The sequence below is a fragment of the Colias eurytheme genome, chromosome 11, assembly GCF_061535395.1.
Source record: "Colias eurytheme isolate Ceu_HAF_F1 chromosome 11, ilColEury1 Martin Lab GWU primary, whole genome shotgun sequence".
NCBI classification, from domain to species: domain Eukaryota; kingdom Metazoa; phylum Arthropoda; class Insecta; order Lepidoptera; family Pieridae; genus Colias; species Colias eurytheme.
The window spans coordinates 6,080,242-6,103,669 of NC_142990.1; the positions used below are offsets into that span (position 1 = coordinate 6,080,242).

A 23,428-nucleotide genomic window follows, 5' to 3' on the forward strand; every position below is an offset into this window, starting at 1 on the left:
GTTTCTTTCCGGTTCTTCTCCCTATATACTTACTGCTTTCCGAATCGGTGGTAAATGGTAAAATCAAGGGAAAATATGTTATGACGTTTCAAAAGTGCTTCTATAAGAAGTCTATAATTGAATAAATGTTTGAGGGGTTTTTTTGGAGTTTAGGTTAACAGTATAGTCAGGGTATGACAATGGTTCTAAAAAGAAAAACAGTCCTTAGGTTGTATAAAATTATATTATATTATACTGTGTAATGGGTGAGACGTTACTGCACTATGATAATATTAATATAATATGGAGTCGGTAAAGTCATTAATTAATATTATTATAAATTTAAAAAGGAACTGGCTCAATGGCACTAGTATCAAATGAACTGCAACTTATACATTATAAATATAAACTTTCATTATGAAAACAGCAAAAAACTTTTAGACTATTACGTATTTCAGTTTTCAATTCGGAATATGTTTTAATAGTTTCGTTATATAAAACTATGTTTGTCTTTAATCTACACAGACCAACATACTTTACTGACTAACCTTTAAGCAAATTGTTTACAAATAAACGCAAGGAAAGGACCTAGATAATTATAAATGCACCTTATTTCGAGAAGTCTATATAACAATAATTTGCTAGGTTATTTGAAAATACTGCTATGTAATTTTGTAATTGATGATAAGATCTTATTGTATACTGTAAAGTGTAAAGGGTTCAGCAAATGATTACTCAGCTAACGCTTTTATCTCGAAATATCAACAATAAATCATTTGTCAAACATATTGATACCCGAATATTTTATTTTACGATTAATACTTAAAATTATAATTAAATATCCTTTAAAGATAAAGACATAACAGAGGTTGAAATCGACCGATAGAAGATTATAGAAAATTAAATTAAATGCTGACAGTTATAAAATTGAACACAATGGCGTCATATAATTTGTTTTATCAATTAATTATGGGAGACATTGTTAAGGTGGGATAAGTATATCACTAGGTAATATAAGCTATAGGGAAACATATGTACATTTAATATTATAAATCTTGTCATATACTGTATTAGAGATATTATTGTAATTTGGCGGTGGTGGCTATGTGTATCTTGGACGAGAACAGTGAATGCTAATTTTAGTTAAATATGCTAACCAAAGGACAAGTTACATTACAATACTATATTCCAAAGTAGTGGTTAGCGTTGTAATTTTACAATTGAAGTTGTTGAAATAAAGTGTCATTCTATAGACAACTAACTTAAAATTACTCAAAATTAATATCAATCACACATACAATCATACGCTAATACACCATTCCGAAATACGATCATATTAATTAAATAACAAAATAATAAATAAAACTTTAAGCATATTATGTAAGCTTACAGCCAATTATCAAGTTTTCAATGGATAACATAGGTTGTTAATCTACAAATTCTATTCCTATGACATATTTATTATTTACATATAAGGCGTAAGTTTGATATTATATTAAGAATACAATTAATCTTCCAAAGGAATTATGATAGAACGATATTATCATTCTATTAAATATTTACCATAAGGATGATTACACTCAAATGAACACCTCGTAATATAAGATTATTTCGGTTTTCGATTTAAATATTACTCACGAATCACGATCATAGCGTACATGCGCATTACGAAACGACGGTTTACATTCGGAAATCGATTAGATTTTCATTTAACAAAACGCTCTTACGCTCGTTACGCTACCATAAATTAAAAACAGTTCTATATAAGTATACATCGTTTTCTATCGTCTAAAATATATTTGTCACGGAAAGGAACATAACATTGTATACACTAAAACCGTATCGAGTTGAGCAGCACTGGAAGGTGGCTCTAAACAAATAACCGCACACGGAATTACAATTATTCTATAAGGCATGCGGGTAGAATACGCTATGGGTGAAATGTTGCTATGTTTCGATGTTCGGTGGTATAACGCGAATCATGTAAAAAGAACGCTGGATGAAAGTGATGGGGTGCGTTTTGGCATGTATCGAGTTTAGCACGAAAGTTATTTGCAGCTTATTTTATTTTTGAAGTAGGCTCTCGAGTCGTGGCTTCGCAACTACATATTTGTTATTCTTATACCACCTCATAACACCAAATAGACCAATAAATCGCCAATGCGCAGCTTAACCGTCAGCGTTCTTTTTACATGACGCGACCTATAACGTGGGCGTGTGTCTCGCGAGGATGTTGGCGGGTTCAGTGTTGAAGAACTCGAAGTTGGTGTCGAGGAAGAGTTCTTGTAAGAATCGTCGCGCGCACAGCATGTATGTGTCGCGCGCGAGCAGTGCGCACACGTCGGAGTACACGCACGCACTGCGGAACACGTCCGGGTGGCGCTGCTTCAGCGACAGCAGCGCGGACCGCGTCTGACAGGGGATTTATTTATAGAAGGCACAGTGACAAAATACAATTTGTAACATTCAAGCGTTATAATTGGAAACAAAAAAAAATATATATATGCTGCTAATTGATAACCTTGATTCAATTTTAATGGTTATTTTTTTACTAGATTTCCGCCCGCGGCTTCGCCCGCGTTTTCAAAGGAAAACCCGCATAGTTCCCGTTCCCATGGGATTTCCGGGATAAAACCTATCCTATGTGTTTATCCAAGTTACCCTCTATATGTGTGCTAAATTTCATTGTAATCGGTTCAGTAGTTTTTACGTGAAAGAGTAACAAACATCCATACATCCATACTTACAAACTTTCGCCTTTATAATAGTATTAAGATTTACTTTATACAAGTATTAGAATAATATTGAATTTGCAGTATAAATGTTTTGACAAACCTGTTTCAAATGTATGGGGTTGGACATAAAAAGCACGTTGTGTAAGAGCTGAGCCTGCGGCGTCGGCTCGGGCGGGGCGGGGCTGCTGCGGTCTTCCGCCGCACTCACGCCTTCCATGTCTTTATAAACAAACATAATATGTAAGTATTATGTTATTTAAAATTAAATAAGTAATAAAAAAACAAAAAATTCTTAATGAAATTTAATAATTTAAGAGGTCACTGAAATGTAGCAAGCGAAATAAAAAAAGTTCTGGTGTACTGAATTTACAAATATCCATGGTTTTTAACCTGCAAAAAATGCTTCGCGTAGCTCATGAGAAGACGGCGGCCTAGTCCGAACGCAGGCCAGACAATCCCTCGTTGTGTGCCTCCATTTGCCCGGCTTACTCTCCACTCGGCTCAACGTGCCCACTAGCGTGCTGCCCATTGCAGTACTAGAGCTGACATCTTTCCCCAACGCCGGTTCCACACTCTCTGTATCCTTAGGGATGTGATTCTTGTCATCTGTGATGTTGGGTTTTGCGAGTTCTTCCGTAGATTTCTCTTCTATAATTTTGGACGTTTCCATTGCGTCGTGGAGTGGTTTCGTGATTGCTAGGGGGAGTGGTCGATGCGTGATGCTTGTAGATGAGATATCTGTTGTATTTATTGTTCGTGTTAATATTAAAAATAAAATAGATGGAGATACAATAACTTACTAAAGATAAAAATTGATTCATCCAGAAAAACATTTCGTTTCGTACTTATCAAAACAGTTTATAAATGGGAAAAATATATTTATAATTTTAATAAATACCTTTATTGGCTATATTTTGACTATCGGGTGTGGCACGAGACTTGTTGTCGGCGCTCGCAATGCTCGAATCGAGGAATGAAGGTACTCGTGTTCGATTAGGAACTATTTTATCGTTTATATTTTCCGGTTTTAAATCCTCGCTGCAATAAAATGATAATTTTGATTATTACATATTTCGACAAAAATTTTTGCTTCGATTTTCTTTCATTTATCACAAGACAGTTTGTTGCAAAATTCAGTAAAAATGGAAATTCGTGTTTTCTAGTTTCTGATATTGAGATAAAACAGAATTATGCTACGCATCTTTTTTATTTGAATCCTGCGGTTACATTACTCAAACTTAACCAGAAAAGACCGACTATTACCGCTGTGTACACAACAGCGCTAATAAATATAATATGTATATGAAGCGACACGCATGCACACGGCGAAATCGAAGGCGAAGTGCACGGTACGCATATAAATTATAGTTAATATAAGCTCAGTTATTATGTGTACCGACACTTATGGCTCTATACGCAGAGACGTTAGGGCATAAAACGTGAAATAACGAATAAATTGACTCGAGGAAGACGTCACCGCGACGCACGTCACCTATTTTTCTATTTTCCGTGACACTAGAGTGTAAATCTAAACTAATACATATTATAAAGTTGAAGAGTTTGTTGGTTTGTTTGAATGAGCTTATCTCAGAAACTACCGATTCGAAAAAGAAAAGGATTCTAGATGGACCGATTTAAAAATTTCTTTCGGCGTTATATAGCCCATTTATCGAGGAAGGCTATAGGCTATGTATCATCAAGCTCAGACCAACAGGAGCGTAGCAATGCGGGTGAAACCGCGATGAACAGCTAGTATAGGTCGCGTCATGTAAAAAGAACGCTGACGGTTAAGCTGCGCATTGGCGATTTATTGGTCTATTTGGTGTTTGAGGTGGTATAAGAATAACAAATATGTAGTTGCGAAGCCACGATTCGAGAGCCTACTTCAAAAATAAAATAAGCAGCAAATAACTTTCGTGCTAAACTCGATACATGCCAAAACACACCCCATCACTTTCATCCAGCGTTCTTTTTACATGATTCGCGTTATATCTCATATACTGACTCGGGGAACACATCGGCGAGGTGCAGCGGCAGGCAGACGCCCATGTAGTGCGGCGGGGGGGCGCGGGGCGCGCGCGGCGCGGGGCGCGCGGGGCGGGGTGTGCGCGCCGCGCCCGCCACACCGCTCTGCCACAGCGGCCGCCAGTCGTCCTCCACCAGGCTGGAGAACCACAAATAAATAAATCACAAATTTATGATCATGTTTTTATGGCTTTAATTATTCCTTCCTATACTTTTGTGAATATATATTATATTTATACATATTCTTATACTTATCTTAATATTATATTCTTACATATTATATTTATGCTCTGCCCTATTCCTCTCCTCTAACTAATTTCCTTCCGTACTCCGTTGTCTGGAAGAAATCGCTATTTAGCGATACCGCCATTTGTTTTAATTTATAATTAGATTAAGTTCATATTTAAGTTATCTAAGAGCAATAAAGGATAAATAAATAAATAAATATTTCAGGCTCCAGGTATTCCGTGTATTTTCACACACGGTGCGATCTGATCCCATACTAAGCTTTCGCTTGTGTTATGGAAACCAGATAGCTGATAAACATAGATATATAATTTTAAATACTCTAACTCAAACATTTATTTATTCAATTAGACTTCTTTTAGAGGCACGTTCAAACCGTCATTACATATTTTTAGCATTTACCACCGAAATTAACATTTACCACACTAAATACTTATATACATAGATAATTTACACCCAGACACAAGCAAACACCTATGTTCATCACACAAATATTTGCCCTGGGTGGGAATCAAACCCTCTGGCTTGGAAGGCAGGGCCACTAAGCCAACCGGTCAGTCAAATGTAATATAAATATATGAAGCGAAATATTTGTACCCCCTTTTGCCGCTTGAACTCACGCCACTCGGTTGGGGCATTCAAAAGAATGGCATTTGTAACTCATCATTTGAATGAATTATTGTCTAATTTCAATCACTTGGTATTATAATACGACGACAAAACTCTTTTACATACTTCATAGTATCCGAGTAATGTTTAATCCTGACAGTATCTATCAGATATTATGTTTTTGTAATAAAGAATCTAATATCCATTCTTTATAATATTAGTAGGAAAAACAAACGGATCTAACGGTGATCCCCATGTAAACAAAATAAGCAGCACGGCTAGATACGCACGGCGTGGTTTACAGTCATACAAGCACGCACAATACAGCCTTACATAGAAAATTTACAATATAAACAAAACCTTTTTATTCAACTATCTTAATTGAATCAACTGGTATTGAATTCTTATATCTCACCTTTTTTTTTTAAAGTGGGGAAATCTTGCATAGATACCCACGGCCTCCGGGGAAGAGGCCGTGGGTTATGTCGGATTTCTACCAACCAAAATCCCACTGTGTTCTGTCAAGCCTCATCAACGACAGGGCCATGGGTAGAAGGTAGAATTCGTCCGTGACCTCTAATATATCTCACCTGAGTTTAGCCATTCGTTCTCTATGAATTTTAGATTTCTCCCGCATCGACGAGTAGGGTTTGCCACGCCTACTAAAGTCCGGTAAGAGCCACACGAGTTCATCAATATCACTTGAACTCGTTGCTGCGCCCTCTGATACGTGCGGTCTGTAAATCATTCTAATATATTTAACACCATAGATACAAAAATAAGGAAAAATTGCATAATAATAATAACTAAATAATAATAAAAGGATAGTTATATAGTAGCTATATACATATTAAATTAAACTTACCGTCTATGTTTATTCAACGACTGTATTGTAGCGTATCCAGACATATCCAATTGGGTTGGAGGAGAGCTCGCCGGGTCGGGCCCAGTAAAACCTGATGAAAAATTATACATTTCGAAAATACTAGCCAATGGACTCAAGTTTGGCGAAATATAAGTCAAGTAGCATGATTTAAATGTTTATAATTTAACTAGCTTTCCACCCGCAGCTTCGCCCGCGCATTCAAAGAAAAACCCGCATAGTTCCCGTTCCCGTGGGATTTCCGGGATAAAACCTATCCTATTTCCCGGGATAAAAAGTAGCCTATGTCCTTTCTTGGGTATCAAAATATCTCCATACCAAATTTCATGCAAATTGGTTCAGTAGTTAAGGCGTGATTGAGTAACAGACAGACAGACAGAGTTACTTTCGCATTTATAATATTAGTATGGATAACAGCACTTTCAAGAATAAGTCATATTCAATTGAGAAGTAAAAAGATTTCTTACTAGAAGTCGATATGCGTCTCTGTGTCTCGGCCAGACGCGGCCGGTGCGGGACACTGCTCTTCATTCCGTACAAACTCGAAGAACTGGGGATGGGGCTTAGTGTTAACACGCGATCCCTGAAACAAAATTTTTTCAACCTGTTATAACTTTTACAATACAAATTATACAAATGAGGAGGACAATTTATATCAACAAACATAAATCAGCACAATATAAAATGACGAAAGAGTTAAAATGAAAATAAAAAATAAATAAATTTATAAGAATCAACTAATACAATAGGTTTGGAAGATAGCGATATCGTTTATATTGGAAAATTTTACTTACGGAATAGCGTATTTTCCTAAGAAGGAATCGCAGCTACTAACACCACTCGTGCTTGATTCACTCGTATTCCTCACCCTCCCTTCGTGAGCTTGATCGAGTGAATTCATTCGACCTAACAGTCTATTTTCCATATGCATTTTATGTCCGGTTCGTTCGTATGTGGAACAATCTCGAAGAATATCAACTGTCCTTGATTCAGTTAACGATCTCTCGTGGGAACTAGAACAGCCTTGTGAAGGAAGTGTGTGGGATTTTCTTTTGTCTGGTTCGCGTCTATCGAAACTAATTTTATGGTCTACGACATCTTGATCTTTTTCTTCGATACAAATAGCGCCAATTGTCTTGTTCAATCTAGCCGATTCGGAGTGCAAACTTTCTGCAGTACTCTGATCTGTGTGATCTGAATTTTCGCTCAAATCAATATCGAATGCATTGAATCTTCGATCTGGTGACGTAACGTAAAAGTGTGATTTCTCAGAGAGATCTGTTCCGATTGCGTAATTATCGTCTGATATGATTGGAAACTGGTCATGTCTCGTATGTCGCACGCAAAACCAACCTGTAATGCGATTAAAATTATTTAAAATTGTAGGTGAGACTATTCGATCAATAACTATATTATTATAAAATAGTTTGTCCTTACCTAACTCTGCAAGCAAGTTAGCGCCATCATAAGTGCTACCAATTAGACCAAGAACGTAGAAAGCAGTTGCTCGCACTGAATAAACGGGGCAATATTTCGCTAGTCTCACTATATGCACTGGCACAGAATCTTCTAGAAAATTATTGCTTAAATTCATGACAAGTTGTAGGCCGTGTGGGGTGACAGCAGCACTGCCGACTGCCCATAGAGATGCTTTAAGATCCATCACTTCTTGTTCATTTGAACACGATTTCCGTTGTAAAATCTGTTGAAGGCATATATTTCTTCATGTTTCATATGTTTAGATTATGAAAGTTAATCGATATGCAAAAAAATCCAACTAAAAGGACCATTAAATTATAACATTGATAAAACAATACTTTAGTGTCAAGATATCATTGGCAATAAAAAAATATTACTGCATTATTGCTGTTTATACGGGACAAAGACTAGCAGTCAAATTTAAACTTTTGAAAATTTGAATTAGAGGCAGTACCAACTGTTTCAAATAAGGCTATAAATTCAAAATTAATCATTTTAAATTTAATCCTTTAATTAGTAATATAAAAAGTCATCTCTCTATCTATTCCGTCATCACATATGACCATAGAATCGATAAAGACAAAAACGGAATAGGACCTGACAGATCAAATGGAATGTGCAATATATGTAGTTAGTTGATACTAGATTTCCGTCCGCGGCTTCGCCCGCGTTTTCAAAGGAAAACCCGCATAGTTCCTGTTCCCGTGGGATTTCCGGGATAAAACCTATCCTATGTGTTAATCCAAGTTACCCTGTGTAGATACGAGTTCACACTCGTAAACGCAATGGATGGGAATGGCTCGTTACGTCGCCAGTAACTAGGGTAAACACACGTCCGCTCACGCCTGAGGCTGCTGCGTGACTGTGCTCCCCACTACCCGCGAACCCGAGACATCCGGGGATATAGTACCTATACTTTACTCAAACACTACATCCCTTCCTTATTCTATTTTTTTTTCTTTTATTAAAATAGAATCGTTTACAACATACATTATAGACATACATTATAGAAAGCTATCAGACTGATTTAGTTAGGTATTTCATTAGCGGTATTCTTCACTTTCATTTACATCACCGTTGTCTCCACCTGTATCCTAAACTTTCTGGACCCCTTCCATTCCATTCTCCCTCTGTTCTTATTAAGTTACATTACTTCTATGCTTTTGGCTAGTATCCACGTTTCTGACAAGTACGTATCAACCTTCTAATCGTTCTACACTGTTTCGAGTTGGTTTAAAGTTTGCTGTCAGTTTGTTACGCTTTTCCATCTCCTTTACATATTATACTTTATCACTTGTTATTGACCTTGAAATCTCCTCTTTCTATCTGTATGTTATTTTCTATTGTTTTTTAATCCCTGTCTCTAACATCGGAATTGTCAAATTCTTGTTCGTTATACAACCGAGAGGAAATTTTATCTTTATTTTTTATCTTTATTTTCTGTCTTCCAGAGAATGCCCTTGTTTTCTAAAAGAATTTCATTTAATCGGTTGTTCTTCGGAGCTTGTTTGTATATTCAACTTTCCAGCTTGGTTCCGCAGTTTTCCTACAACTTCTCGAATATCTCTCCTTCTTCCTGTTTTATTTGTTGAAACATATACCTTTCGATAAATAAAAACACAAACTCAACATTTACTCATTCAATAAGACCTCTTCTAGAAGCTCCTTTGAACCGTCGCAACATAATTTCACGCTTTACCACCAATTCGGAAAGCATCATCCATGAATGGAACCGGCAAGAAACCCTTTAGCTATTCCTCTAACATCATGACAATATTACATTTAATTTAACATATAGCATAATGATGATGCCACAGAACTGTCCCGTGGATCCCACGCGACAAGCCTCCTTGCCTTTTATTCTCCATAATACATATTATATTCCTTAATGCTGCAATAGGCTCACTGAACTAATACGTTTTATATTTAAGTTTTAAAATTACCAATACTAAACTCTTTAATTCTTTTTTTTTTTTTATTCTTTATTTTATTAACGAGGGTTTGATCAAACATGGTCATGCCACCCTCATTGGCATTACAAAAAACAACTATCTACGCTCTTTAATTCTATCAGGAGTTCTATTGTAAAAGAGTACAATATCTTGACCCATTAGATAGCCGGAAAATAGCATGTCAATTTTATTTTGTTCATTATGTGATAACAATGTCCTTGTCCTTCTCTTGCGTATTATTGCAGTATTATTGCGTACATTTAAAACGTTATTAAAATTTAATTATATACTGTGAAGTTACAGTAAGGATGCCAGTATCTCTTAGTGAGTCCCGCGCACGCAATTTATATAAATGCGTATGGACCATTTGTGCAATACAAAAACAGTTTCAATATCTGCTGCCAAGCCCCATAGTAACCATATGCCATGAAAGTAGTTAATAATCCAATCTAGTCGTATCTTTATACGTGAAATGATGCCTCATGTTCCGAACTGTACACAGCTGAGCTAGTCCTAGCAGCGGCAGTGCTAACATAGACTCCCCATTGTAGCTTCTCGTCTTATTTTCCTATAGCTGTGGCAAATAACTACACCGACTCCTTCAGAATCAGTTACATATATTTCAGGTAGACTTGTAAATAGTCTCCTGTAACTCAGATCCACCTAACAATAACAAAGTGGCCCTATTTTTTTTCGGTGCCTTTCGCGCGTCCAAGAAAATCCAAGAACACCTTTTCCATCTTTTCCAACAAAAAGCAAGTGTTGCATTGTCATCTTCTAGGTCGAGTATACCAGGAGGGAAAGTAAGTTAGTCATTCTTTAGTCCAATAGACAACCTAAATCAGGTTTGATTTTATGTGATAACACCGGTACGTATTTATTTATTTATTTATTATTTATATAAGGCACAGCTACAGGATATAATCCACAAACATTTACATCAACTTACTAAATTAATCAGTATTAAGATTACAACCCAATTAAAACTGCACACAACATTTAAATCATTACAATAACATAAAAAAGTGAATACAGTAACTATATACCATTATTAATTATTAAGTCAAATGTTTTATCAATATATCACACAAAAAGTACTCATTAAAATTACAAGAAATGTTGTGAGGTTTTATGAAACCACGGTAAACGTAAAACTTGCTTTATACTTACTCAGTAGCCGACCGTCACGCGACATGCGCTACACAGACCAAAAAGTTTGAGACGCGCGATGTAATAAAAGTTTCACTTTAAAAATGGTCTGTATGCTTTACATTAATATAATGAAGGCTCATACTGCCTACTGCTAACAAACAACATATATTATACGTATAGTTTACATTTTAAAATGAGGCCTATACAGCCATCGCAAATTTAAGACGAATGGTTTACAAATTTACGAAGGCCCGTCCTGCCCACACTACTTTTGCATAAGGTTTGGAGGGCCCGTACAGTCTACATAACTAATTACGCAGGATTTATAATTTATGAAGGCTCATACAGCCTATATATACAACTACGTACAATTTACCATTTATGAAGGCTCATATAGCCTATATAACAAATAATGCACGATTTACCATTTATGAAGGCTCGTACAGCCTATGTCACCAATCACGCACGATTTTCATTTAATGAAGGCTCGTACAGCCTATACAACCAATCACGCACGATTTACATTTAATGAAGGCTCGTACTGCCTATACAACCAATCACGCACGATTTACATTTAATGAAGGCTCGTACTGCCTATACAACCAATCACGCACGATTTACATTTTCAATGAAGGCTCGTACTGCCTACAAACCAATCACGCACGATTTACATTTAATGAAGGCTCGTACTGCCTATACAACCAATCACGCACGATTTACATTTAATGAAGGCTCGTACTGCCTATACAACCAATCACGCACGATTTACATTTAATGAAGGCTCGTACTGCCTATACAACCAATCACGCACGATTTACATTTTTAATGAAGGCTCGTACTGCCTATAAACCAATCACGAACGATTTACATTTAATGAAGGCTCGTACTGCCTATACAACCAATCACGCACGATTTACATTTAATGAAGGCTCGTACTGCCTATACAACCAATCACGCACGATTTACATTTAATGAAGGCTCGTACTGCCTATACAACCAATCACGCACGATTTACATTTTTAATGAAGGCTCGTACTGCCTATAAACCAATCACGCACGATTTACATTTAATGAAGGCTCGTACTGCCTATAAACCAATCACGCACGATTTACATTTAATGAAGGCTCGTACAGCCTATATATCTTGCATAAACCAATAATTTTATTCATTATTATTATTTTAAACTAGCTTCCGCCCACGACTTTGTACGTGCATCCCCGTTTTTCCCCGTTCCTGCAAGACTTTCGGGAAATCTTTTCTTAGCGGATGCCTACGTCCTAACATCTACTTGCATGCCAAAGTTCAGCCCGATACGTCCAGTGGTTTGGGATGTGCGTTGATAGATCACTATATCAGTCACCTTTGAGTTTTATATATATAGATTTGATTTGCACCCAGTGTGCAGTCTCGTCTAACTTGAAGATAGAATAGGTTACATTTCAGTTTATAGTCGCAAAAATATACATATATATATTTTATTTTTTGACAGTCAGTTCTCTGTGTATCTGTTAACTCCGATCGATTCTTACATAATATGGCGGCATCTATTGACTGGATTGAGTAAGTATTCAATAGATGGCGCTATTTAATAAATAGAAGACTACGCGTTTGACCGTTCATATTCATAATTAAGACAACTTCTGTCGGGTCAGCCAGTATGTATATATTGATCGAATATAAAATTAATATTTACAATTGCATACTTAATATTATACGTAGATCAAGCGAAATACGTAGATCAAGCGTAGATCAATTATAAAGTTATATCTTTCTTTTGGATACTACTTACATAATTTTATTTCATTTAGTCGGTACACAATTTGCTATAAGATACTACAGTACAGTTAATAGATTTTGTATCCAGTAAGTATAAGTTGTAGTACAGTCTACATAAAACTTCCGACTTAATACTCAATAGTTTTATGGCCATACAAATGTGTACAGCGGTTACTGTGCAGTGTGCACGCGTAAAGAGTGTAATAATAATAAATAATAAAAATACTTTATTGTACACACAGATGAAGTTGACAGAAAGACAATAAATAACAGCAAAAGAGGTTAAGGTACAGTAGGCGGATATTATATGAATTAAGTATATTTGAACAACTAATACGTAGAAGAGGAATTAGTTAACTATGTCTTCATTTACTTTTTACGACAACATATTATAATATAAACAAATATAAATTATGTCTATCTCTATTTCTGCTAGAAAAACACAGTGTCATAATATACGTAATATTTATTAGAAAATTATTGCATCCGTACAGTCACGTGGTCTCCTCTGAGCAGCCATACCCTTCAATTAATGGTTGCTGCTTTGCGGTTTTTGCCGCTATTGCTATTTCTTCTTTTTAATTTTATTTGATTTTATAAGAATTGCATTTTTTTTCTTTATGGGGGCACATAAAGTCTTCTACATCGAAACAAATGATCATGTCATATTTATTAATTGTTCTGATACCGACTGTATTATAAAATATAATTATTATTTATAATAAGTAGTTACAACCCTATAAATGTACATATTATTTACTATTATAAAACAGAGCGCAGCAATAACATAATTAAATCATAATATTTAATACAATCTACAAAATTTATGATACAAAATCATTGGCCGCTTTGTTTGGCTTATTTAACCTCATGTTGGTAACTACATAATATAATAACTTTGGCAGACAGTGTACGTACTTAGCACCGCGTAGCTTTAGTGTCACGCTCTGCTCATGTCATACAGATTGACTAGTGCCTCTCTAAGCAAAGCCCTATACACCAAAGCGTAGCCTAAAAACTCGCAAACCATTAACTTAAGAAACTATTGCATTACCACCGATCCCTGATAAGTATGCAAATACTGAACCAAATCTGCCCGTTCAAAATGGGTTAAAATCTAGTCTGAAGGACTAACTTAATACAAGTAGGTGAAGCTATTAAGAGCATGTTATAAAGAGAAATCATTTAGCACAATATCATCGTTTGTGTCATGAGTATATAAGTAAGAATTATCATAATGCAATAATTTTGTACACGCTAGGTTTTTTCCTAACTAATAATATCCGTTTTACAATAATTATGTACTCAAATACATTAAAAAGCAAATATTTCGTCTGACGCTAACATAAATTTTATGAAAATTATAACGTTAGACGTCAAGCGTCTGAGTAGGTACACCCAGCGCTGGCGCTTCACGCTTGGTGATCTGTTTAGCAGTATACAGTAGTTACTGCGCATTACAACCATATAAAATATACTGGTACAATACGTTTGACATAATATTAGCGCGGCGTCAGGTTAGTGTTACGTTTTAGTTTAGTGCCTTGACGTCGCGTACGTAAGTGTCCTACGCATCCTATGTGTCAAACTCAAAGCCTAAATCATGATTATCGCTTACGACTTGAACAAAAGGAAAACGTAACGTAATAACATTAGTAATCTACCTCCCTTTTTTTATAAATTCTAAGAATAATTATTTGAAATTATAGGTCTGACCTTTATCCTCGTCGCCAAATGTAGATACGAGTTCACACTCGTAAACGCAATGGATGGGAATGGCTCGTTACGTCGCCAGTAACTAGGGTAAACACACGTCCGCTCACGCCTGAGGCTGCTGCGTGACTGTGCTCCCCACTACCCGCGAACCCGAGACATCCGGGGATATAGTACCTATACTTTACTCAAACACTACACCCTGTATATGTGTGTTAAATTTCATTGTAATCGGTTCAGTAGTTTTTACGTGAAAGAGTAACAAACATCCATACATCCATACAAACTTTCGCCTTTATAATAGTATTAAGATTAAGATCACCTTATAATGGTGCGGCAGGGCAGCACCCAACAAGGCACGTGCAAACGGCGGAGCGGCAGCGGCAGACGGAGCAGACGGAGCAGCTAGAGCCGCTAGTGCCCCCAGCGCGTGGGGCGGCAGGCGCGCGCCGCGTCGTGTGCCCCGCGCGCGACGTACGCTCTCGTGCACTTCTGCCTCTACTAGCCGCACGTACCTGCAACCAAGCGTGCACGATCACTTTTGAAGTTAAACTTCTTTAGGCACGTTGAGAGTAAAAGGAGAATGACCACGGGTGGTATCGGTAATATTTAGTTGTGCCACGTATTCGTGATATTGTTAATTCCTATTTGTATTTATAATGATGATATGTATCACTATTAGACAGTGCGCGCACGAGCAACTTTGTCTCCGCAACTATTTTGTCTCTCCCATCAATTTGTATGGGGAGTTGCGTCGCTACGTGCGCGCACTTTCATACTAGCCCATAGGTGGGAGAGACAAAATAGTTGCGGAGACAAAATAGCTGCGGAGACAAAGTTGTTTGTGCGCGCACTGTCTTAAGTCGTAATTATACCGAATAAATAGAAATAAAAGTAAAAGTTCTTGTTTTGACACATATATCTATCTCTCTTGCAAGCGTCATATTATGTTTCTATTTGAAATGAATGTGTTCGACGCATTGTTCGACGTTATTATTTTGAAATAATAATGTTAATTACGATTTACTTTTCACATTTGTCTTGTAAATTAAAATATTACCTATGTAAATAGTTAGTTTATAAACTCGATAAAGTATTTATTGAAGTGTTGAATAAAACTATTGTTTTATTTTTATTGTTGCGAAGTGCGGCTTATTTACATAAAATCTTTAATCATATCTAAAAGTACTAACATCAAGCTTTAAATTGAGCTATATTTCATCTTGACACAATAAGTTTGATTGCGATACCAAGTGCCATAGTCACTTGGGCAATCTCCTTTCATCACAATACCGTAACGTCATGGAGTATGGTAAGTACCTCGATCCGAACGCGCAGTCTCGCTCGATTCATACAATAGTGAAGACATAAGTTGTACTAGTAAATCGGTTTGTTTGTTAACAAACTAAATTAGAATTTTGAACTAAATTGACTTCAAATATAAATGAAACAACCGTACAGACAATGATAAAAATGATGATAATTTAAATATGAATATATTACTTATATAAAGATTTTTATTATAAAACTGATCATACAAGTTTGTTTAAATATATATCATTCAGCATAAATAATTTAGATACATTAAAAGGCTACTAAATATAGTCAACCCGTTAATAAAATTAAATAAATAAATATTTCCATCACTTTTTACTATGTCCTTACCTGTAGTTGTAGGATTTGTCCCAGTACTGCAAATGTTTATTAATAAAGGAGATTGCATCATCGTGCTGTTGGTATCTAGCTGCAGCTATCTGCAACGCAAGCCACAGCAAATACGCTCTGTCCCCAGCAGCGGATGTTTCCACAGACGCGGGTTCACTGTTCTTTCCAAAACCACAGCTCTCACCCAAAGTATCCCGTAAACCCATCATTTTTTCTTGGTATATCTGTTACAAAATAAAAATATTCCTTCATAAAACATTCCTTCGTAATTAAAATGAAATCTTGTAATATAGAAAAATTTATTAAAAAATCTATAATATGTCATTATTAAACAGCTAACAGGAATAATAACAATTAGATACACCTTCACAAAACATTAAAAAATATTGTTAATACATTACTTGAAAAAAAAATTGTTTGTCTGTAAAGTCGGTTTACTGACGATAGTTGAACGTGACAACGTCCGATTGTGCTTCTTTGTCGCTCGTTCCGCGCTCTCGCTCGCACTTCAAGCCTTACATGGAACGCCTCAGAGCGAGGTAACGCCGCATGAGTCATGTTGTTTCGTGCGTGCAGCCGGCTCCATCGAATTATAAGACGTTGTCACGTCAATAAAATTACGCTACAATATAGACTCACCGGAACACTAAACGCTTCCTCCAAAATAGCCAACGCATTCTTAACCACAACTTTTGACTCATCTCTTATCTGTCCCACTAACATTTGCAGGAGCCATGTATCCATATCCACACCTTCTGAAATCTCTTCATCTGCACGCGAAAGTTTCCAATGTTCTTCTAGTAAATTCTTTTTTAGCTTTGTCTTACGTCGAACTAATTCCCGCGACTTTCTCGAAGCACGCATTAATACATTTAGGAACTGGGTTGCGTATAATCTTGAAGCCTGATTGTTACATGTTAGGGTTTTGGCGAGTATGTCTCTAGGACACGCATCTAAAGTGTAGTCCAGACTTGAGATAACTAATTTGACGTAACAGCTGTGATGCGTCTTTGTGGCTAGTTCCAAAAGGCTAAAATAAAATGGAATATACGATATCATCATGATAAACGTATACACGCACGTACAGTTGAGATACAAAAGTTTCAGATAAGTGTTATACAAATGAGTTTTACAAATGAATTAATTTAATTTCACAGGACATTTGTCCTGCACTAATTATTCTTATTAAAAATGTAAACAGGTTATAATAATAGTTACCAAAGGGAAAACTTAAAAATAAGAATGAAATTGAAAAGTGCAAGGTGAATAAGAGCTGAATACTTACTTTTCATAGAGTTTAGATTTCTTAAATAGCCTCAAACCCGTATTAGAATGACAAAGTTGTCCAATAAACAAGAAATACATTTGACACATCGTATTACACATGTGCTGCGGACTAAAGAGACACTCGTGCGCTTTCTTCCCAGTTTGTATTGCTTCAATTTGACGGTTAACATCATTGAAAAAATCTTCCAAAAACTTTTTTGAATCGGTCTAAAATAACAAGCAAAATATTTATTTAACACATTTCCACAAATACAACATAAAAGTAAAAATATCAGAAAGCATTTACGTCATTATGTTGTAATAGATGTCTTATAAGCTGACACCCAGCTCTCGTCGCAGAATGCCCATTGCATGTAGTAGATAAGTCTGTGTGAGAGTATTTATTTGACGATGGCTTCAGATAATTGATAATTCTGCTCGCCCATGCCTTGTGACAACTGTCACTTAAATTTAGCAATGGTGTGTCTGTTTCCTAAAATTTTATGTAAAAATTAGTTTTCTCTATCAATATGTTTGTGAATAACTTTTTTCAAACAGATTCTGCTTTAAATGTTACCTTCAATATAGTGCGAATAATTTCCCAATTCCACGTATTACCATCTTTCTTTTGCATAACCATTGACGACTTAATTAAATTATCTCTATACCACTCAAACAAATTGAAAAACTTGGCCGACTTTGTCACTTTACTCACTGCGGCATTAGTTCGAGAGGTAACACTTTTACTTTTCACTAACGCACTAACATTCCTCGTCGCTACATCGGCTCGCGATCCGACACTGTGTCTTTGTTTCGGTTCGCTCTCAGTATCGGATTCGTCCAAAAATTCGAAACTGTCTTTGTGAAGTATACTTTGATTCTTAGGCTTAACCATACTCGCGTTGCTTTTCTCTTTTCGACTCTTCGTAACATCTTCCGATCTAATTTTGTAAGCTCCGCTACAATACTGAATAATGTGGTCCAGGAACAGGCTGTTGCTAGCTGGTCTTGCTTCTAACATAGAATGCAATCTTTGTAGAGCAGCAACGGCAGCCAATGCCTGGGGCTTGCCCGCAGACGCTTGCGACACGAGTGCAGGCAACGCGGGAGTTATGTTACAAATTTGCGGTGGTAACAATATGTGTACTAAATGCAATAATTGCCCTAACAATACGGTTGCTCTGACTGATATAAAAGTATCACTTGTGACTATCACTTCAGCTAAACCATCAAGAAGGCCAGCCTGAAAATAGAAATGTATTAATAATTTGCAATTTCCATTCTATTACTATTTACTAATATAATACTGTAATATAACTTACCTCTAGGAAACACTGAAGTAATAGAGCAAGATGAATTTCAATTATATCAGGGCCAGTAGCACTTAGGTGAGGTAGAATAGCTATTCCTTCGGCTGCGACAAAATCTTCATTAAGTCGCCAAGAGTCCTAAAAATATTACATAATTGAAGTGCTCATCACTAAAAAGTAAGTTTTCAAAATATAAAATTGATTTTGAAGAATATTACATACCTGGAAATCGGACGGATCGACAGCATCCAACGCTACGGAAATCTCATCCGTCCATTCTGGTTGACGCAATCCCACAAGTTCATAGAGGAGATCCAAAATAGCTTTCTAGAAAATAAAAATAAAATGAAATAATCGACTTCAATTTCGTTGTGCATATTTCATAGAGATAACAATGACTAAAAATAACATTACGTGGTTTGCGTTTGTTTTTCTATAAAATAAATTATTCAAAATAATTGGGGCAAAGTAGATATGTCCGCATGTGGTGTACTCAACGAAACTCATAATTTTTACACGCTGATTATCTTAATATCTAATATATATTATAAAGGCGAAAGTTTGTAAGGATGTATGGATGTATGGATGTATGGATGTTTGTTACTCTTTCACGTAAAAACTACTGAACCGATTACAATGAAATTTAGCACACATATAGAGGGTAACTTGGATTAACACATAGGATAGGTTTTATCCCGGAAATCCCACGGGAACGGGAACTATGCGGGTTTTCCTTTGAAAACGCGGGCAAAGCCGCGGGCGGAAAGCTAGTTATAAAATATTGCTTCGTGAGGCTGCTCACTTTATGGAGCACTCAAAGCCAGTAGAATATCGCAGCACGGTACTCACTCGGACCTCTAGCCGAGGCAGGTGCAGCGAGGCGACGAGCGCCCGCAGGCCGCCCGCCGCGCGCGGGTGGCAGAAGTGCAGCAGGCCCGGCCAGCTGCGCAGCACGCACAGCAGCGCCAGCCGGCTGCACGTGAAGCGCATCTCGCGCTCGTCCCTAGCGTACACATCTCTTATTACTTGTCATTACCACTAGCTGCTCACATCTACTCCACCTGAGTGTTTTTAGTAAACGTTTTTGACGTGACAACGTCTTATAATTCGATAGAGCCGGTTGCACGCACGAAAAAACATGACTCATGCGGCGTTACCTCGCTCTCAGGCGTTCCATGTAAGGCTTGAAGTGCGAGCGAGAGCGCGAAACGAGCGACAAAGAAGCATAATCGGACGTTGTCACGTTCAACTATCGTCAGTAAACCGACTTTACAGATAACCAATTTTTTGATAAATTTTTAAAGAATATAGGAAGAGAAAGACAAAGGAAAAGTTAAAAAAATTAACTCAATCCAAATTATTTACATCTGTTCAGTCATTATAAAGTTATATTATAACTACACATAATTAAAACGATTTTTTTTACGTAATATATCTCCGATCATTAAAGACACTAGATATAAACGAGGTATAAATGTTCTCAAGTATATTTCTGTAATTTTAAGTCAAAAGATTAGCATTACATGGACAATAAATATCTATTACATAAAAAGAAAACATTGCTTAAAAGTACAACACAAACATACCTGCTTGTATCTGTTCCTGCAGGTCGAAAGTGGAAATCACAATATGGAGAATTAAGACATGTTAAGTCCACTCTTGCGGAATGTCGTGAATGGGGATCATTTATGATGTGTAAGAGGACTCCACAAAGAGCCTCTGCCATTCGTGGCGTAGCACATTCTGCTAGTTGGCGAGTTACAGCTGTAACCCCTCCACAGGATATGAATAAATCGGGATTCAACACACCTGGCAATATAAAAAAGTATAAGTAAATCTTTAACATAATTATTATGAAAGAAGATTAATATTGGTGTTGTATTTCTGTTAGTTCGACCGCCTCCTTGGTACAGTGGTCGACGCGTGAGTGTAGAACCGAGGGGTCCTGGGTTCGAATCCCGGTGGAGATGAAGAAAAAAAAATGTCTTGGCCTGGCACTACACAGAAGGCTGATCACTTACTTGTCCCTAAAGAAAATCGATCAGTGACACAGATGTATGAATAATGCATCTGCCACTTACCCCACTAGAGGACATGGGACTTCACTTTTATTTCCGTTAGTTCAGTTAATACTATTTAACCCATTGACCACCGAGCGGCCCGATCGGGCCGAGACACAATAGATTTTCTATTGTGTCTGTGATCAGAGGACTGACGGATTAAGGGAATAAATTATTAAGGGTTATAATCACTAACATTCAAAAAAACTTACATATCTCAGCTAACGTAGCTATAGCTGGTCTAGACAACCGGTCGCCCGTGCCGTCGCCCGCACAGCCCGCTCGAGCGACCGCCGCGAGACACCGCAATAGACCCTGCTCGATGTACGCAGCTCTATGACGTCGTATCGATTGCTCTGTGCCCCCTACTACGGCGATCACCCGTCGAACTACCCTCAACGCTTGCGCACGTTCCTCTTCATTGCGCATCATCAGATCCATTGATCTTGGTCAAATAGAAATTTTAAATGCTTAATTTTTTATTTAAAATTATAGAATCAAAAAACAAACATGTTTTACTGGTCATAAAAAAATATATACCGGCCGAATTGATAACCACCTCCTTCTTTTTGAAGTTGGTTAAAAATTAAACTTACTCAAAAAAAACTGGTAAGAATATGAAAAAGGAGAAAGCAATTTGCATGAAAAAACTTTCATGTTATGAACATTTTATTTTGATAAATTCTTACCTGATTACGAGGTATGGCAATTTGAGTGCATTAAATGAAGCAACATCACTTTCGCATCTTATTAAATATCTCAAGACTCGTAAAGCTGTTGCCCGTATGAGCATAGATTCATCAACAAGGCTCACGCGAATACTGGAAAGATGGAATATTATTTTTTTTAAATAAATATATGTCAGAACCATTACACATTTTTTCACACAAATAATTGCATAAAACTAAATCTTTCAAATTGGTATAATCTACATGAAACAATATATAGAAATTATAAATCGCAAAGTTTGATTGTTTCATTGTTTGGAACTAAAACCGCTGTGCACAGCTAGTTTCGGTCTGCCATAACAGCGTTTGCACTCCTGTATATAATCGAAAATTCTAGAGAACTTTAAATTATTCCATTACTTTCATAAAACATATAATATGTATTTTCTTATTACAAATTTTTAAGCATAAATCTATCATTTAATGTGTATTTTTTTTAACTCTGTTATATGTACTAGAAATTCGACGCTATATATATGCATAAAACTTAGATTTTCTTAGAATTTTTGAATAAAGGTACTTAAAATTCCTCGAACACTTTTAAGGATGTCTCATTGTTGTTTATTTTATAAGAAAACTTCTTCTTTTAAATTCTGTGTAAACTACAAAGACACGAACATCCCGCATTGAAAATATTGAAACACGCCTCAGGTTATTGGCTATTAAACAATCTGGACAATGAAAATCAATAAATTGTCTTGGACACTTTTTAGATATTGAATAAATCTTAAATTTAAGATATTATAACACATTGTTACTAATTTAGTTTTCTTAAACGAGCTCCTAAAGAATTACAGAAACGAGTCAAAATCACTCTAAAATTGATATGGCCTCATAATCATAATAAATAATAGCACTATACAATAACACTAGAAAATCTAAAAATTAAATTAATAATTCTGTCCATCAACTTAAATTTAATAAAGATAATGAACTAAACAATTAATATTATCTTACATAAAGATAATATCCCATAATAACATATCAATGAAAACAGAAAAATACATACCATGACATTAATTCATCAGTTGTAAAACCCAAATTATTTCTAAATTCCTTGCATAAATGAACTAATGCAGTCAAGTAAGAAACTCTTAGACTTTCAGAGCTATTTTTTTGGACAGTCCGGAGACCTGACCTAAATTCATTTGTTATACTCTTGGTGGTAGGTGATGTATCATGATGTTTTTTTAAATACAGTCCTTGAATTATATCGATGATATTTTCTTCAGGTGTTTTATTTTTAGTGTCTAACCTATACGATTCACCACCAGTTTTTCCTGAAAATTATTGATTAATAGTTATGAAGATTTCAATATGTATTGAAACAAAACGTTTTCATAAATATGAGATTACTAATTAATAAATTTGTGTGCGAAAACAGTTCTTATTTGTGAGAAATTATGAAGAAAAGGAATATTTACCTTTCCTTCGACTCAATCTATTTTCAAAGGTGGCCATTATAACATTTTTCACGGTATTTACGATGGGTTTTGTAACTGTTAAATACACCAATAATGATCAGAATATTTCTTTCTTGTTTTCCATATTTTTTGTTCGTGAAATCGAATCGAATCGTCCAAGAATACTTATTTTAAATGTATTTTTTTAGGGAACGTATCGTGAGACGCATTGTAAATTGACAGTTGACATCTTGATATTATTATTTTTAATCTGTATTGCATTAGATGCAGTGAACACAGATGCCACTCAATAAACTTACGATTTGTATTTTTTGTTTGAATGACCTTATTGCTTATTGAAAAAGTGTACGAGGACAATATAAATTATTGAAATTTAGATTCTAATTAACTTATATAGTGTTAATAAAATACGGAACCATTTAAAA

At 36.0% G+C, this 23,428-nt stretch overlaps 1 protein-coding gene across 1 annotated transcript; it reads right to left on the bottom strand.

The window, feature by feature from the left end:
* Positions 1-204: 204 nt before the first annotated feature.
* On the bottom strand, positions 205-23,215 carry rictor (rapamycin-insensitive companion of Tor). The gene is made up of 24 exons (XM_090106830.1): positions 23,004-23,215; positions 22,589-22,859; positions 21,541-21,672; positions 21,064-21,296; positions 20,378-20,600; positions 19,641-19,794; positions 19,014-19,118; positions 18,804-18,929; positions 18,059-18,724; positions 17,789-17,974; positions 17,501-17,709; positions 16,855-17,245; positions 16,216-16,439; positions 14,873-15,065; positions 7,915-8,179; positions 7,272-7,830; positions 6,945-7,060; positions 6,460-6,550; positions 6,185-6,331; positions 4,720-4,878; positions 3,613-3,752; positions 3,105-3,452; positions 2,815-2,933; positions 205-2,391 (listed from the first exon to the last, which is right to left on the bottom strand). Exons 1-24 carry the CDS (start codon positions 23,038-23,040, stop codon positions 2,182-2,184), a joined length of 5,304 nt encoding a protein of 1,767 aa, XP_089962956.1. The 5' UTR covers positions 23,041-23,215; the 3' UTR covers positions 205-2,181.
* Between the last annotated feature and the right edge of the window lie 213 nt (positions 23,216-23,428).

Bases quoted from the DNA above. Each gene is read 5' to 3' on its own strand.
- rictor (XM_090106830.1), bottom strand. From the start codon at position 23,040: ATGGCCACCTTTGAAAATAGATTGAGTCGAAGGAAAG. The intron at 21,673-22,588 runs GTATGTATTTTT...CCATCTTTCCAG, and splicing joins ACTGATGAATTAATGTCATG to TATTCGCGTGAGCCTTGTTG. The intron at 21,297-21,540 runs GTAAGAATTTAT...TATTTGACCAAG, and splicing joins TTGCCATACCTCGTAATCAG to ATCAATGGATCTGATGATGC.